Source organism: Aphelocoma coerulescens, chromosome 13 (assembly GCF_041296385.1).
Source record: "Aphelocoma coerulescens isolate FSJ_1873_10779 chromosome 13, UR_Acoe_1.0, whole genome shotgun sequence".
Classification (NCBI taxonomy): Eukaryota; Metazoa; Chordata; class Aves; order Passeriformes; family Corvidae; genus Aphelocoma; species Aphelocoma coerulescens.
In genome coordinates, this window is record NC_091027.1 from 17,860,022 (window position 1) to 17,877,980 (window position 17,959).

The window sequence follows — 17,959 nt, forward strand, 5'->3', positions numbered from 1 at the left end:
GCTCCTCTTACCTTCCACCCAGGGACGTTGCTTCTGCACCTGCATTTCCATATGAGAGCCATGCACAGACTCCCACCATGCCCCTGGCACAGGGTGCCCAGAACAGCTGGGGCTGCCCCTGGATCCCTGGCAGTGTCCAAGGACAGGCTGGACGTTGGGGCTTGGAGCAGCCTGGGATAGTGGGAGGTGTCCCTGCCCATGGCAGGGGTGGAACAAGATGAGCTTTAAGGTCCTTCCAGCCCAAACCATCCTGTTCTGCACCACAGTGGTGTGATCTGGGGTTGTAATTCCAGTAGCCCTGCATGTCTTGCTCATGGTCCCCCAGGAAGGTTTACAAGCCACCATATGGGGACATTAGCAAGTTACCCTGGGATTGGCCTGGCCCACTCCCTCTGAGGCAGTCTGCTTTCTTCAAGGCAAGTCCCTGCAGTGCCCCTGCTACCAGCCTGTGTTGCTATTAGGGCAGTTTAATCTGCTTGCAAACCTGGGCAAGCAAGAGAGTGAAGTCTCATCATTAGGACACAGTTTTTTATGGGATGTGACGGATCCACCTGTACCAGCGAGAGTGACAGCTGTCCCTGGCCATCCTGCACCGTGTCAGTGTCCTTCTGTCCCCACCTGCAGCCCTGGCAGTGAGCTGCTCCTATGGGCACACCTCTCTGAGACACAATGAGCAAGCTTTGCTTCAAAATTCATCCTGTCCCTGTTTGCTGAGCACGCCAGCTCATTTTCAGCAGAGTGGATAAGGGATGCTCCCAGCGGGAAGGCACCACTGGCAGGCAGCAGCAGCAGGCAGCTGGTGTGATAATTTCTTCCACTGGGGCAGCTGAATCCGGAAAAAGGCATTTGTTCACACCAGTTTAAACTGGTTCAAGGGCATCTGTGCAAACTGTCCAGCTTCCTGTGGCCGTGGTGCTCTGGTGCTCTGCGTAGATCAGGCTCCGCAAACAAAGGCAATGGCCCCATCCTGAACTTCTCCATGCAGCAAGGGAGGGGCACAGCCAGCCCTCAACACATCTGATTGTTCTTCTGGTCTGCTCTCTCCTTCTGCTCAGACCAAACTTTCTTAGACCATTTCCTTTACCAAGCAGGATACAAGTAGCAGGAAATTCCTGGGGTGGATTTCCTATGCTGTGATAATCCAGAGTGTGCTTACGCTGTGGTCGGGATGGGAGAGGGGCTGGGGGGGCTGAAAGCAGTTTGCAGAATCAGGAAACGGGACCAAGAGGGAGGAATTTGTCTCCTTTTAAACCTGCTTGTTACAAGGTATTTTTGTGTATGGATTGTCCTCTAGCAGGCACATCAAAGCAACTTCGCAGAGGGAGATGTGAGGTTGTGCCGGGTGTTTGTCCCTCTGCCTGTGCTCCCATGGTGCAGAGGAATCCCACAGGGCTGCAGCTCCTCAGTCACAAATGCCTCCCTCATGGTTTGCACAGCTGCATCTCAGTTAGAATTTGGCTCCCTGACATTGTTTTGGTGCAAGAACTCGTTTTGTTTGTAAAACAAACCAGCAAGAGATTTGTGTTAGCAGAGCAGCAGCATGAGCAGGCCAGGCCAAACCCATCCGTGGATGGATGCCAGACCTGGGCTCATCGGTACAAGCATTTTGAAGACTCCAAATAAAATAGAACATTTTGGATATTAAAAAGTCCACCTGGGGAAATCTCACTCTATTGCTCTTGTCATTGGGTCCCAAGAGCAACAGAAAGGGGTAACTTTCTCATTTACTCTGCTTTAAATTATCTGTGTGGTTGTCTGGTGCTGTGGCTCAGGTGTGTACACACCTAAAGCTGGGAACTGTCACCTCCAGGTCCATGGAGAAGAACAGGAGTAGGACACTTGAGATGGTCCAGGAGAGCCCAGAAGCCCTCTCCTGCCATCCCCACACTGCTGCATGAGCCTGTGGGTCACCACTGCCCTTCCCTTCTCCAGGAGTGCAGCGGCACAAACACCTCTGTGCCTCCTCCTTCGCCACCAGTATCCTCGTTTTCCCACCCGTGCTATTATCCCAAAACTGTCTTACAGCTCCCAGACAGACGGATCAAAGTGAAAACCCATAAAAAGGGTGAAACTTGTGACTGAATATTTCAAAACAGTGTTTTCACGCTTCCCTTTTCCCAGGTTACCTGTGGCAGACTCCAGCCATCTGGTGTCTGCTTTTGGATAAGGACTGTGCTCCAAAACCCAATGGCCTCAAAGGAGAGAACAGAATGGAATCATTGAGGTTGGAAAAGACCTCTGAGATCCTCGAGTCCAACCTGTGATTGATCCCTACCTTGTCACACAGCCCAGAGCACTGAGTGCCACATCCAGTCCTTATGGAGAAGGAAATGGTGGGCACTTGGAGCAGCTGTAGGAGAGATGCCAGGGCTGATTTTGGGGGGTTCTACAAAGTGCCAAGTTCACAGTGGCAGAACCACAGAAGCTGGAAGGACCAGTGGGAGACAAGAGGCACATCTCCCCTTCCCCAGCTGCCACTTCAGGCTTTCTGCACATAGATTGTGTCAGCTACACTGCTGACAGAGAGGGTAGTGTTAGAAAAAACCAGTTTTATTTAAATAACTGAAACCCTGGGGTCCAGCTGCAGCAGTGTCCGTGACAGGTACTTTCACAGTCTGTGATCACATGGATGTATCTCGCTGTGCTGTGGTTGTTCTCACAACCCCCTCCCTGGGCCTGTCCTGGGAGGAAAGGGCCCTCCCGCTGCTGGGTGGGATGGGAGGCTGGGAGAGCACTGGGAGAGCACTGGGAGAGCAGGGTGGGAGAGGAGGAGGGCAAGGACGGGCAGGCGGAGGGGAGCTAAACAAGGTGAAATCAGTCGTGGAGAAATTCAATGGGGCGAGGCAAAGGAGGAAATAACACCTGTCTAGACATGGTCCTACAGTGACCCTGCTGGGGCTGGGGGTGGCCTTGGGCACCCCAAATCTCTGACTGTTCTCTCCCTGCCACCGAGCCGCTACAGCCCTGGGGCAGTGTCCCCCAGGCCGAGGCTCTGCCCGCGGGCCGACAGCTGCCGCAGGAGCCCCGCACCCGCCTCGCTGTGCACCTGCACCTTCTGGGACAGGATCATCTCAAACAGGGTGCTCATCTCCGACAGGAAGGTGCTGGCCAGCCTCGTCCCAGTGCCACTGGGGTCAGCCCCAGCACCTTTGCCAAAGGTCTCAAAGGTCCTTGGTTTCTCCTGCCTTGCAGCTTCCTCGTCCTCGGGGGAGCGCGGCGAGTCGGGGGAGAAGACGTTGTCCTTGTAGCTGCTGGTGAGGGGCAGGGACAGCCGGGCCACCCACGCTGGGTCTGCAGCTGTCAGCCTCTTGAGGGCCAGCTCTGGGGAGGGACAGCACAGCAGAGAAGGGGGGGGAATAAATCAATAAAAATATTGATAAATGAAAATATCTAAAATCAGCTGAGAGCAGTGATTGTAACAGGTCACCAGTGACACCACGCAAACCAGCAGCTTAACAAAGCCAAACACAATAGAACTGGTTTGAAACTATTGGGGGTTTTGGTTTGGTTTGTTTTAATAAAATAACCATTAGAATCACTGTTCATTCTCATTTGTTGCAGTCCCAGTTGGCACTTCACTATATTGTTAGCAAAGCCTGAGAGAGGGAGGGTTTAGGACTGGCTGAAGGGGAGCAGACAATGAAAAGCTTTCCAGGGGGAAGTGTTGGACACAAAGATAGTGGACTTCCCTTCAGGGTCACTCCAGGGTGGGAATGTGCTGTTAAAGAGGCAGATTGAGACCGAAAAGAAATGGGTTATTGTGAAAACAATAATACCAGAATGAAATTCTGGATTATAAAATGCACAGCTGGGTGGTTGAAGACTGGGACCGAACAATTGAGCTCTAAAGTAGTTGTTCCTCGATTGGAAACAGCTGAGGAGCAGGGGGAGCCTGGGCTGGGGGCTGGGGCAGGCTCGTTAGTGCACCAGTAATTTGATTGTGGCCCAAAATGGGCGACTGGAATCACACAGAGGATTGGTTGGGGTATTCCCTGCTGGCAGGGAGGCACAGCCAGGGTGGATCGTTACTGGGTGTGACTGGGGGAATTACACACAAATCGGATGATCCATCTGTGGGAGCGGGAGCTGAAATGACACCAGCAGGGAAAACTCTGGAGATGAAACCAGGAGTGATCCAGGCTGACACAATGGACACCCCAAGAGGTGGGGGGGGGCTGCTCCTAAGGAAGCGAGTGCTCTCCAGGGATCTGACTGCAACCTGTCATTATTTTGAGGAGATAAGCACCAGCAGAGGAAATCTTTATGCTTAAAATAGTGTTGGCAAGAGAAGAAGTGATTATAACTGTCCATGAATAAACATCTCCTGGAAAATAAAGGAAGGACCCCATAGCAGGGGGAGCCTGGAATAGCTTCCCCGTCAGACAGCAGGAAGGGAAACAGGGATTCTTGTTTTTTGAGGTAGCTGGTAAACAAGAGTCCGTGCTGTGGTGCACAGAGGCTGCATTCCAGCCCCTCATTGTTCCTTCCCAAAGCACATCCCAGAAGCTCGAGGGGGTTTGGAGTGACCGCTGGGTTTGGGAATGGTTTTGGGAGCAGCAAAACCTCCCTGGTAACAAAACCCAGCAGTCGCAGGGTAGCAAGGGCTGGTGTCCCTGTAACAATTGTGTGGCTCTGACATAAGACCTGGCATCTGAAAGGAGGGTCCCCATAGCAATGCTTTTATCCTGCTGATTCCAGAGGGTCATCAATAATACCCTGCCACAGCTGGGACATGGGATCTGCAGTCAGTGACTGAGACACGGCTCCCTCCTCAGCCAGCCCAGCAAGTGGGCCTTTCCCCTGGAAAAAACTGTCCTGGCATGGGCTGGGGACGAGAGCTGGGACTCCAGCCTGGTAAGGAGAGAAGGGCAGGTACAGCCCTCAGATTTTTGTTTCAGCTGGAGCCCCAAAATTCTTCTGTGTTGCTTCGCATGCAGGGTTTCTCTCTGCAGTCTCAGTGTTTGAGTCACAGTGACTGTTCCTGGAGACATCACCCGAGTGTGCTGCAGGTTTTGCTGTAAAACATGCAGCATCCTCCTCCCCAGCCTGCAAGAAGCCACTTCATTCCCTGAGTACTTGGCTGCCTCATCTCTGGAGCAGGGCACAACTGGTCTGCTCTCTGCAGGGAGAGCCAGGCTGACGGTCCCGTGGCCATGAAACCTCATAATTACGTATGTTTAATTTGACCAATAACTCTTTACTGCCTTGTTTTAATGGTGTTTGGGGAGCAGGGGTTGTTTTTATCATCCATAAAGTTCTATCTCTCATCTGCTGCTGGGAGTGCTGCGCTGGGCTGGTGGGGGATCGGCGCTGACAGACGGTGCTGGGAGTTCATCCCGCAGCATCAACAATCCCAGAGCTGCCTGGGACTGCAGTCCCTCCGTTGGGAGCAGCACAACGGCCCAGCCAGCCTCAGCCAGCTGTTAGGATCCTCCTGAGCACCAGCAGTGCTTCCTTCCTCCCTCTCAGGATGCAAGGCCACGGCTCTGTTTGTGTTTGGGAGAGGAGGAAGGAGCCCGGCAGCTCCGGCGGCTGCGCTCGGCCGCCTTTGCGGGAAGGTCTGGGCTCCTGGGGAAGGTTTGGCACCCCTGGAACAGAGCAGCCTCTTTGGGCATGGCCAGCAGGAGCCCACCCAGCCACAGCCTCAGCATTCCCTGCTGGCACAGAACAGGCTGCCCAGGGAAGTGGCGGAATCATCATCCCAGGAATGGGGATGTGGCACTGGGGACACGGTCAGTGGTGGACCTGGCAGTGCAGGGGACAATGGTCTGAGAGGGCTTTTCCAGCCCGAATGATTCTATGGAACTCCAGGACTTTGGCCAAAGGGGTTTTTTCCCGTTAGATCCAAGAATCACAGGAGATGGCACTTCATGGATCAGCCTCACCGTAGCCCAGATTTTCCAGGATGCTCCCTGGAGTAGGCAGGTCCAGTCCTGGCAGGACTGGATCCAGACAGAGCTACTGGGCAGGTCCACCAGTCCCTTTCCGGGCATCAGGGTGTGCCAGTGCACCTGGGATGGAGCTGGGCTCCTGTCTGCTCCCTGCTCCTGGCTGCAGGACCTTGGAATCCAAGGAAGCTTTTAGGTCTCAGCCTTTCCTTTGTTTGCTCCTTACTGGAATAAAAGAGCAGGAAGGCAAAGGGGGAGAAGCAGCAGGTATTGTCCTTAAGGAAGAGCACCAAAAAAGCCCAGCTCTGGAATTCAAACCACCCCAGCAGCAAAGCTCAATGAGTTTCTCTTGACTGTGGACGAGCACAGAGGCTCCACAATGAAATTTCTGCTACAGGACATGAGTCAGCCCAACTCTTTCAAATTGAAATGCCAGGAGAGGAGATTTTTAGAACAAATCAATAAAAGGAACATGTAGAAAATGTCAGGCCCAGATGGCATTCACCCCGGAGTGCCAGAGGAACTCAGATATGAAATTGCCTGGTTTATTAGCTGCTGTTCATTAACTACTGCTTCAAATGAATGCGGGATCAGAGGGAGGGGAGGTGGAAATGGTGACAGGAGTTTTTAAGTGAAGGTGAATCCAGCACAGGCAGTCAGAGAAATCCTTCTGTGCAAGGCTCAGCAGAGAGAGCCACGGAACTGCTGCTCCCAAAGGAACCACCTGACATTGTCAGATGGGGAATTGTGTTCTGGAAATTTGGAAAGGCTGGATGGAGAGTCCTGCATGACTTTGGACAAGGGCCTGAAGTGAAGGATGAGGGGGAATGGCTTCCCACTGACAGACAGGGTTGGATGGGATATTGGGAAGGAATTGTTCCCTGGGAGGGTGGGCAGGCCCTGGCACAGGGTGCCCAGAGCAGCTGGGGCTGCCCCTGGATCCCTGGCAGTGCCCAAGGCCAGGTTGGACATTGGGGCTTGGAGCAGCCTGGGACAGTGGGAGGTGTCCCTGCCCATGGCAGGGGTGGGATGGAATGAGCTTTAAGGTCCCTTCCAGCTCAAACCATTCCAGGATTCAGTTCTGTGATGGCAGAGGTCACCTGAGCTGGTGGAACAACACCAGCCAGGCCTGCAGGGGACCTGAGCTGTGCCTGAATTTACAGCCAGGTTCTGCAGGGACTAATATGTGTTAAAAGCTGGGAAGTGAGGGTAGGAATAATTAATCTTCCCCACCAAGGGAGGTCATTAGTGGAGTCCCAGAGTATCTGCTCAACACAGTGATAAATGACACGGAAATGGGACAATGTTGGTGTTGACTCCACTAAAACACCCAAAAGCAGAGGCTTGCTGAAGGACCTGATAATGCTGAGTGCCATGAGCAACACGTGGCTGGTGAATTCCTGTGTCACCAACTGCCAGATAATTGTCCCAGGGAACAGCGACCTGTCATGTGTTGATGGCTCTCCCTCCACGCAGAGGAGGGATTTGGGAGTCACCACAACCAGAGCTCAGCGTGGAGCTTGGCCAGGACAGGAATGAGGAACAAACCAGAAAACCTCCTTGTACCCCCAGTGGACCCTAAACACTGCACACAATTCTGGCCACACATCTCAAAAAAGATACACTAAAATTAGGTTGGTCACCGGACATGAAGATGAAGGAGGAGCCCAGCAGGGCTCTGAGGGTACCTAACACCCTGAGGGGCTTGACAAGGACAAGTGTCCACCTTTCTCACTCTGCATGGACCAGGACACCATGAAGGGAGGGCTCAGGCCAGCGTGGGAAGCAGTTCCCCAGCTGCAGTGTGAAACCGGACCTCACCCCTCAGCAACGACAAAGGTCAAGCTCACACATCACTAAACCCTAAACCACAGCAGACACATCCATGGCAGGGAAGAGCAGCCATAAACACGTGGAAAATTCCAACATGAAGCTCAGCAAGTCCCTTTGCTTGGCCCCAAAAGCCTGGGATGGTCCAGACGTGCTGCCCCAAGCACTGCCCCTGCCAGAGCCACTGCAGGAGGTGCCATGTGCCCCTCCAGCCAGCTGCACCTCCTGGCTGGGGTTAGGGTGTGTTACCTGAGGAGATCCCGCTGCTGGAGCCCCCCCAGCCCCACCCTGTGCCCGTAGCGAGGTCACCTCACCTGCCTGGGGCTCCAGGAGGGTCTCCAGCTCCTCTCCCACGAGCTGCTGCACCGAGAGCTCGAAGGCGCTGTCGCAGTCGCGGTCCCCGGCCTCGCTCTCGCCGTGCCCGCTGTCCTTGGTGCTCAGGCAGTCAGTGTCCAGCCCTGTGTCCAGCCCCGTGTCCAGCCCCGTGTCCAGCCCTGCAGCCCTGCCAGGGGGTCACAACACCCAAGTCACTCCAGCTCCCAGCACAGCCCTGCCCCAATGAGCCCTTGGAAGGGTCTCTATCCCCCCAAAATGCCCCGGACAGGGGCTGTGGGCACCCTCCCCATGCATCACTCTCAGAACCAAAGGCACCTTTGAATGCCCCTCAGTTAGTGAGTTTTGGGGTTTTGCTCCACATTTCCTGCCTGAGAGGGTTTTTATTCTTCTGCAGCAAGATCACAGAACCACAGAAGGGCTGGAAGGACCTTAAAGCTCATCTCATCCCACCTCTGCCATGGGCAGGGACACCTTCCACTGTCCCAGGCTGCTCCAAGCCCTGCCCAACCTGGCCTGGGACATTTCCAGGGATCCAGGGGCATATCCTGAGCAAACAGGGACCTGCTGGCTCCTCCCCATGAACTCAGAGGAGCTTCCCTCCTGCATTCCAGGTGAGGAGCACCACAGCCCAGCCCTGCCCCAGAAGCCCTGGGGCTGCTCTCCCTCCCTCTCCCTCCTCTGCAGCTGCAGGTGAGGAAGGTGGAGAAAGCTGTGTCTGCCCCTGGCCTGGGCAGGTGGGGACAGGGGGACATGGCAAAGCAGGGATGAAGCCTTGGCATCCTCAGGAGTGGGCACCCAGAGGTCAGCAGCATCATTTAATGGGAACACCGTCAAGTTTGGGATATCTTTGGCACACAGCTGAGATATCTCAGTGTTTCCAGCCCTGCTGCAGTTCCTCACTCCTTTGCCCCCTGGCACAGGGTCAGGTGTCCCAAACTCATGTTGACAGGCACTAAGGAATTGCCCAGAGCCATGAGAACACTCATCCTTGTGCTGCTGCCACCAGAGCTGGCCCACTGCGTGCTCCTGGGCACCCCAAACCATCAGAGCTCTTGGCAAAGGATGATGGTTCATGGCCATGGAGGAGCTCAGGTGAGTATGGAGGGACCTGCCAAAGGTGCCCCAGGAAGGAGGCAAAGAGCAGCTGGATACCACTGGGAGCCAGGACCAGAGGAGCAAACCCATCCCCTGAGGAGAGAACCTCCAACCCCAGGGGATGAGCCTTTCCCTTGTGTCTCTGCCCTGGTGTCTCCTGCCCTCAGAGGTTTTGGACTGGTGGGACTGGAGCAGGGGAAGGGGGCGTGGGGAAGGGAAGTGCTGGGAGCCAGCCTTACCTGCTGCCGTTCTTGGCCGTGTACTTGTTTCCCCTGTAGTTTGTTTTGGGCTGGAACTGGCCCTGGTGCAGCAGGGAGAGCAGCTGGGAGATTTGCTGCAAGGCAGGAAAAGCCTGTTGAGCCCCGGGCTGGCCACTCAAGCTGCTTCCTGCCAGGACGTCCCTCCGAGCCCCCCCGGCCTTTTTATAGCGTTTCCTCCTCCTGCAGATGGCTCAGCATCCCCACACCGGGGGAAAAACAAGCCCTGGGCAGCCCACCTGGCCCCGAGCTCCCCCTGCACCCCTCCTGCTGTTCCCTGCCCACGGGATTGTCCCCTTCTCCCTGTGACAGCCCCGCTCCCGAGCGTCCTGCTGGGGTGACCCTGCCGGGCGGGACGGGTTGTTCATCCTACCCAGCCCATTGAGGCATCGCTGCCCAGTCTGGGGGAAGAGACCAACCAAAGACCATCAGGGCGCACATTCCCACCCCCCCAGGGTGGGCAAGGCCCGGGCAGGGAAGGATTGGGGGTGTCCACACGCCCGGGACAGCTCCTACCTGCACTGGGGGTGACTCCATCGCGAACTCCCCGGTCGGGCTCTGTTCCGCCAGGGCCACCAGCGACAGCCGGACCAGGCTCCTGAGGATCTGCTGGTGGGGCTGGGGCTGCTCGGGTGGCACTTGGGGCTCTCCCATGGGTGGCTTCACCAAGCTCTTGCCGTGCAGCGGTGCCTCCGGGGGGCTCCCAGGCTCCTTCACCAAGTGTTTGGGTCTGTGGGGCTGGCAGGGCCGGCGCTGCAGGATGGGCAGGTCGAAGGTGCCCTGCTGCTCCTCTGAGTCTTTTTGTGTCCTCTGATTTCTCAGGGTCCTGTAGAGAGTGGGGGTGAGGTGGAGCGGAGCCTGTGGGGACCCCCCGGCCGCGGGGGTGGCTGTGCCAGGCTGCTCCTCCTGGCAGGGCCGGGGGGGCTCGGGCTCCCGGGGGCGGCCCCGGAGCAGCGGGACCAGGTGGATGTCGGCCTTCTGGATCTGCCTGTGCGGCTTCTTGAGCTGCTGCTGCCTGCGGGCGTCCTCCGCCTCCCGGCAGTTGTAGGCCATGCCGTCCTTCTTGTCCTTCTTGCGCAGGGACAGGGTCAGCGCCAGCAGCAGCAGGCACCCGCCCAGGAGAGCGGCCAGGCAGATCACCACCACCACGGAGAGGCTCGGCCAGCCGGGATCCTGGGCTGACATCTTGGAGAAGGCCCCGTGGTGCCGGAAAAGCAAGCGGAGCCGCGCCAGGGTGTGCAGGGGGGTGTCCCCCTGGTCACTCACCCGCACCAGCAGCTCCCGCTGGCTGCCGGCCAGGCTGCTGGCATTGCTGGCGTTGAGGGACACCTGCCCCAGGAGGGGGTCCAGGATGAAGAGCCCGGCATCATCCCCACCCACCAGATCATACCGGAGAGCCCCGTTGATGCCAGAGTCCACATCCCTGGCCACGATGGTGAAGAGGAGGGGACTGCCAGGGCACGACACCAGTGTGGAATTGGTCACTGCCGCAGCTCCCTGGGTGCTCCCATTCCCAGGGACCACCCAGCAGCACCCAGTGTCCGCATTGACCAGGACAGACAGCGTGGCCACCCCTCCCACCAGCGCTGGCGTGGTGATGATGGGAGCGTTGTCGTTCTGGTCGAGCACAGCCAGCCTGATGGAGATGTTGGATGCCAGCTTGGGATGCCCTCCATCCTCCGCGGTCACCAGGAACTCCAGGCTCCTCACCTGCTCGTAATCAAAAGCTTGGAGGGCAAAAACATCCCCGGTGGTGGGGTCAACTGAGACCAGCCCCAAAGCAGAGGGGTCCGGGATCCTGTAGGTGACCTTCCCGTTGAAGCCCAGGTCGGGGTCGGTGGCACGGATGGTGAGCAGGAAGGCAGGTGCTTCACTGTTCTCGGCAACAGCAGCCTCGTAGGCGGCCTTCTCGAAGGCTGGGGCGTTGTCGTTGACGTCGCTGATGCAGATGGTGAGGTGCTTCAGCACGGCCAGGGACAGGTCCCCCATGTCCCGCACCACCAGCGTCAGGTTGTACTCAGCGCGCCGCTCGCGGTCCAGCGAGGCGTTGGTCAGCAGCGCGAAGCTGTGGCTGTTGGTCCTCTTCAGCCTGAAGTGCTCGTGCCCTTGGCTGAGGGAGCAGAGCACTTGCCCGTTGCTTCCCGAGTCGGGGTCGCTGGCTGTCACCAGGGCCACAAAGCTGTCCTTGGGGAGGGCCTCGGAGAGCACGGGCACCCGCGCGGCCCAGGTGACGTGGACGTCGGGAGCGTTGTCATTGACGTCCAGGACCTTGACCAGGACCTTGCAGTGTGCCGGGATGGGGTTGGCACCCAGGTCCCGCGCTTGCACATCCAGCTCGTAGGCGTGGGTCTCCTCGTAGTCCAGAGGGAGCCTCAGGAGGACGCTGCCCGTGCGGGCGTCGATGCTGAAGGTGCTCAGCACCTCGGGGGGCGCGTGCCTGCTCAGGCTGTACTCGATCTCCCCGTTGGGACCCTGGTCGGGGTCGGTGGCTGTGACCGTCACGAGGAGGGTCCCGGGCAGGGCGTCCTCCTGAACCTCCACCGTCAGGGAGCTCTCTGCGAACACGGGGCTGTTGTCGTTGGAGTCGAGGACAATGACTTTAATCAAAGCAGTACCTGATCTTGGTGGCTCCCCGTGATCAGTGGCCGTCAGCACGAGGTCGAAGGAGGAGTGCAGCTCCCGGTCCACCTCCTTCACCACGACGAGCTCCGCGTGCCTCGTCCCGTCGGAGCTGGAGACGACATCCAGAGCGAAGTGCTCGCTGGGGGAGAGGGCGTAGGAGCAGCGGGCGTTGGGGCCAGCATCAGCATCCAGGGCTCGATCCAGCGGAATCCGTGTCCGCAGGGATGCGCTCTCCGAGATCTCCAGCTCCAGCTCGGGCGTGGGGAACCGCGGCGCGTTGTCGTTGACATCCATCACCTGAACCTCCACGTGGATCAGGGCCGGGTTCTGGGCGGCCAGCACGTCGAAGGACACCCAGCAGGGATCACTGTGCCGGCACAGCTGCTCCCTGTCCACCCGCCCGGCCGTGCTGAGCACCCCATCCCCGCTGCCCACGTGCAGCGGGAACCTCCCGGGGGTCTCCATCAGCTGGAACGTCTCCGCCGCCTCTCCGCTCTCGCCGCCCTCGAAGTGCTCGGCCAGGCTCCCTATGACAGTGCCCGGGGGCACCTCCTCCAGCACCCGGTACTGCACCGTGAACGTGGCCACCTCCTGGGCATCGGCGCTCAGGAACAGGTACCACCACCACAGCGCCGGCAGCTGCAGCGCCGAGCGGCTCAGCCCGAACACGCCGCTGGCCGAGCCCCCGCGGCCCCGCCGCGCTGCCATGGGCTGTCCCGCCGGCCACCGCATCCCCGGAGAGTCCTCACGGCCACCGCAGGGCCTCGGCATCCTCTCCCATCTCCGAGAGCCGTGGGCGCCAGCCAGCGCTTGGAAAGGAGGGGAAATCACGAGCAGGGCTGGCGTTTGTCCCCCGCGCTGCCATCACCGGGGACAGCGCGGCAGCCGGGTGCTCCCCGGGCTGCGACAGCCCGGAGCGGAGGGACCGTCCCGGGAGCAGCCACCGGCCGGCTGGCCGGGCTGGGGATGGACCGGCCGACATCCTATGGAAACCCCACCTACAGGAAAAGGGAGGACCGGGCTGGTACAATGCCGGGGCGGGGTGGCTGCTCGTGGGCGGCACGGGCCCAGCTGCGACAGGGTGGGGAAGTGCCCTCCGCTGCCACCCTGCAGGGACCGTCACTGCTGTCACCTGCAGAGCACACTGCCCACAAGGTGTGATTCCTGCACTCCCTGACCCACCACAAACCTCTTATGCTTCAGGAAGAGGTGATGGACTCCCGCTCCTGCCTTGACTCAAAGCCTTGTTCCCCCACTGTCACATCTCAGGCTTTGACTTATTCCCATTTTGCCTAAATCCAAGGGCAATCCCTGCTCCTTGCTCTGCCTTTGGAGGGCGATGTGCCCAAGTCACCTTTCCCAGCACAAAGCTTTTGATGATGTCACCAATTCCAGCTGGCCGCACCAAAACGAGCTGGTGAATCAGCAGGAGCGTGGCCACATCAAACGCGGCCGGGAGGGCACGGGGGAAGGAGGGAGGCGCTGGCAGACACGACCTGTGTCCGCTCAGGCCTCTCCCCACCCCTGCATCCGCCTGCCCCGGCCGCTCCCTGTCTTGGCACGCGCTCCATCCCAGCTTGGCTCAGCACTGATGTCCCTGGCGTCATTCCTGCACCGCCTCAATTCAGCGCCTGCCCCCAGCCCCCACCTTCAGGCTGCCCAGCTGTTGCAGAGGTATCACCACAGCTGGCCAGCTGTGCACACACAGCCTAAAGCTGTTCCATGTATTCCTCCTGAGCCTGCAGAGCCCCCGGAGCCCGGGCTGGGTTTACTTCGGTCTCGAGGTGACTGAGGCATTCTGGACAGGGAAGGTCGTGTGGAATTTTCCTTGGCCGTTGTGGAGCATCCTCAAGGTGTGGTTGGAGCCCCACCAGCCACGTCACCTTTGTGTCCCCACACCTTCCAGGCAGCCTCCTTTGGTGTCCTGTGCCCACCTTGCCATCTCCTCCTGCTTTTCCAGCCTTGATGGGCACCCCCTGTACCCCAAACCTATTCCCATCCCAGGTGAGGCTCTTGCATCGCTGCTGTCATCACTTTTCTTTGTCTTGGTGAATTTTGATGCCCCAAAGAGCAACAAAATCAACCCCACCCCAGTGCCACGAGCCGTCCCCTCAGCTGGGCCGGTGCCACCGCTCGGCACAGCGGGAGGAGGGGACGGTGCCGCGGCCGGAGCCCCGGTGCTATTCCTGGGCTCGGCCCCAGCTCCAGGTGACCTTTGCCAAGTCATTTCCCTGCTTTGTGCTCGCGCTTCCTCCCGCGCAGCCCGGGGCTCTCCCGGAGGGATGCTCCCGCTCGCTCCCGTTCCCTCCCGCTCGCTCCTGCTGCCCGCGGAGCTGCGGGCGGAGAGCCGGATGTCTCCCAGCCCGTGCCCCGATTTTGGGAGGGGAGGTGGGAAGGCCACTTCCTTCTGCTGGGAAGGTTATCCCTCCGCCTCGCGTCTTTTTAATGCTTTTCCTTTCCAGGGGTGGAGCGGGACAGAAGAATCGCGCTGGAACATCACAAGGAAAAGGAAATAAATGTGATACCCCAGGGCTGGGGGGGTTCCCCGAGGAGCCCAGCGTGGGGTTTCCTTCTCCCATCACCTCCCAATCCCACTGCAGAACAAGCCAGTGTCCCCGAGTGCCCCGTGTTTAACCCACCACTGACACTGCAGGAGGCGAATTCCCCCCACACCAGCACCCACCTGCCAGACCCTGCTTGCTGCCGTGCCCACCCCTCAGCTGGGAGGATTCCAAACCTCCAAACCACTTTTTTTTCTCCCCAAGACAGGGACCAGGTGGGATTTTGAGCCCCAGTTTTCTCAGGGAAGGGCTGGGAGAAGAAGCCTCTGTCACTGGGCTGTGACCCCCTGAGCACTGTCCCCAGCCAGGCTGTACAGATCCCAGCACTGCTGACAGGTCTGGCCTGCCCAGGAGGAGCTGGAGGAGCTCCTGCATGAATTATTTATGATTCTTCAGGAATAAATCCCCACAGACCAGGCCTGTGACTCCCAGCCATCAGAACATTCCCAGCTGGCAGGAGGATGCTGCACAAGCATCGCTGAGCTGCAAACCAGTGCTGGGGAGGGAGATGGACAAAGTAATGCTGCAAGAAAATTGGAAAGAAAAACAGGGTTGAGCTGAGACTTGCCAGAAGCACAGGCAGGGAAATGAGATCTGGTGCTAAAAACAAAACGTGTCTCCTCCTGTTTCCTGTTCACACCCCGGTGGCTCCCAGCGTACTTCAGCACCTCCATGGACGATGTGGTGCCTGTGAACACAAAATTCCCCCACCAAGGTTTAGGCTGCACCTGAACCCTTTCATTTAAAGCTCAGAAAGAGCCTCAGCCACATTCAGTTACTGCAGTGCTTCCTCCCTTCACTGTGTGCAGTGCTTCCTTCAGCTCCTGCCTGGTGCTGTCGGTGCCCAGAGCAGCTGGAAATGCCATTTTCAGGAGTGCAAACCTGGCTCCTCTGCAGCTCAGCTGCTCCTCGGGCTCCAGAGCAGGACATGGGCACACCCTGAGCTCCCAGGGGTGCAGGCTGTGCTGGAGGCACCGCTCTCCCTGTCCATCACAGGGCAGAGAGCAGCACCACCAGGCTATTTTGAGCTCCACTGCACAGCTGGAAATCTTCAAACTTTGTCATTTTGGGCTGACACGGTGCTGGCCTGGGAGCAGGAGCTGTGCCATGACACAGCAGGGAGCCGAGGGCAGCTTCAAGTGAGAGGGAAGAGACTTCTTCAAATCCAATAATTCTCTCTGATGAAGACAGGCTGGGAGAGCTGGGGGTGCTCACTTGGAGAAGAGAAGGCTCCAGGGAGACCTCAGAGCCCATTGCAGGGCCCAAAGGGGCTCCAGGAGAGCTGGAGAGGGACTGGGGACAAGGCATGGAGGGACAGGACACAGGGAATGGCTTCCCAGTGCCAGAGGGCAGGGATGGATGGGATATTGGGAAGGAATTGTTCCTGGCACAGGGTGCCCAGAGCAGCTGTGGCTGCCCCTGGATCCCTGGCAGTGCCCAAGGCCAGGCTGGACATTGGGGCTTGGAGCAGCCTGGGACAGTGGGAGGTGTCCCTGCCCATGGCAGGGGTGGCACTGGATGAGCTCTAAGGTCCCTTTCAACCCAAATCATTCTGTGGTTCTGTGATTCAAAAAAAAATCAAAAGGAGAAGAGTTCAAAATGAGCACCACTGGTGATACACCAAAGTTGGGCCTCACTGGGGTGCTCAGGGCTTATCTGGTCTCATCTCTGCTCTGTGGGGTGAGAAATGGTGTCTGAGGGTCAGGACACCGAGGCCATGGACACAGGATGGACCCTGAGGAGGGATGGGCTCCTCCAGGCTCAGCTCCACCTCAGAGAGGCTGCAAACAGAGATGGAGCAAGCACAGGCACGGCTGCTTCTCACCATTCCCCAGGGATCCTGAGGTTTATCCCGCAGCTGGAGCAGGCTCCCCAGGGAATGGGCACAGCCCCGAGGCTGCCAGAGCTCCAGGAGCGTTTGGACAGCGCTGCCAGGGGTGCCCAGGGTGGGGTTGTTGGGGTGCCAGTGCAGGGCCAGGAGCTGGGCTGGATGATCCCTGTGGGTCCCAACTCTGGATATTCTGTGATTCTATGAATTTTCAGCCCTTCAAAGACAGCCTTTGCTCCCCTAGAAGAGTCACTCCCTTTTCAGCAGGACAGCAATCCCTCCCTGAGCATGAGGTGTGTGAGGAGCTGGGTGCAGGCGCCGCTGCACAAGGGAGCCCAGAACCTTCCCCAGCCACCTGCAGGGACCTGGGAGGCTCCTGGGGCCCTTTCTCAGGAGGAAGGATGTGATTCCCCCTCTCACACCAGGCACAGAGCTCTGCAAGAGGTGGGGGCACCTTCTCTCGGGGGTGTCTGGCTCTCCCTGAGCCCATCTTCTCCATAAACCCAGCAGGTGACTGGCCGAGGGTGACCTCCACGTGCCACCCGCGCCAGCCTGGCCCGGGCTGCTCATCCTTCCCCACCCCAGGCGTTCCCTGGCTGTCCTTGCGGGCTCCTGCAGCCCCGGGCCGGGGAAGGCGCTGCCCGCGCTCTGCAGTTGGGTCGCTCCACCACGAGAGCCCACTGCAGCTCCGCGCTGCGCTCCGCCGCTCTCCCCGCCCTTCCCCGCCGCTGTCCCCGCCGCTCTCCCCGCCCGTGCCCGCCGCTCTCCCCGCCCGTGCCCGCCGCTCTCCCCGCCCGTCCCCGCCGCTGCCCGAGGGGCAGCGGGTGCTGAGCCCCCCAGCTCTCCCCACAGAGGGGCTGCGACCCCCCTCACCCTTCCCCCCCCGCGCCCCCAGCCCTGCAGGGAGGCTCCGCTGGTGCTGCAGCTGCCTCCCCTCCGTGCTCAGCGGGTGCTCTGGGTGCCTCCCTCAGTTTGGCAGTTTTCGGGTGTTTCCCTCGGTTTTATACGATTTTAGGGTCGTTGCTCTGGGTGCCTCCCTCAGTTTGGCAGTTTTCGGGTGTTTCCCTCGGTTTTACGCGATTTCAGGCAACTCTGCAGCACCACGAGCAGCGTCTCCCCCAAACCCCGCTGTAACCCCCCACTAAACCCTCCCCTGGGGGGGTTATAAAGGTGCCTCCCCTCGTGCAGGGCAACACCTTAATTAGGAAGGAAATAAAAGGGGGTGCAGGCGATCCCTGATCAGGACAGAGGTAATTATTGATGCAGCAGCTCCTGAAAGCTTCCCCAGGCAAAGACCTGGCTTTGAGCAGAGCAGCTCCTGCCTGCCGTGCTCCAGGAGCTGCCCTACGCAGAGGGGACGATAAGGAGAGTTATTGTTGCTCTGTGCTCATAAAAGGATTATTATTAAGGAGGGGAAGAAAGTTACAAGTGAAGTAAATTGGGCCAGGCTGGGTGTTTGAATAGAGAGGAATAATGTTATGGTAATGTCATGCACGGCTCCGCTGCTCCAGGACCCTGACGTGTTTTATAAAGCCCGGTGCT

The 17,959-nt window shown here is 58.7% G+C and overlaps 1 protein-coding gene across 1 annotated transcript; it reads right to left on the reverse strand.

Annotated features, from left to right (window-relative positions):
• Positions 1-78: 78 nt before the first annotated feature.
• Positions 79-12,760, reverse strand: PCDH12 (protocadherin 12). The gene is made up of 4 exons (XM_069029323.1): positions 9,923-12,760; positions 9,389-9,483; positions 8,033-8,220; positions 79-3,321 (listed from the first exon to the last, which is right to left on the reverse strand). The coding sequence occupies exons 1-4, from the start codon at positions 12,758-12,760 to the stop codon at positions 2,957-2,959; spliced, it is 3,486 nt and encodes a 1,161-aa protein (XP_068885424.1). The 3' UTR covers positions 79-2,956.
• Between the last annotated feature and the right edge of the window lie 5,199 nt (positions 12,761-17,959).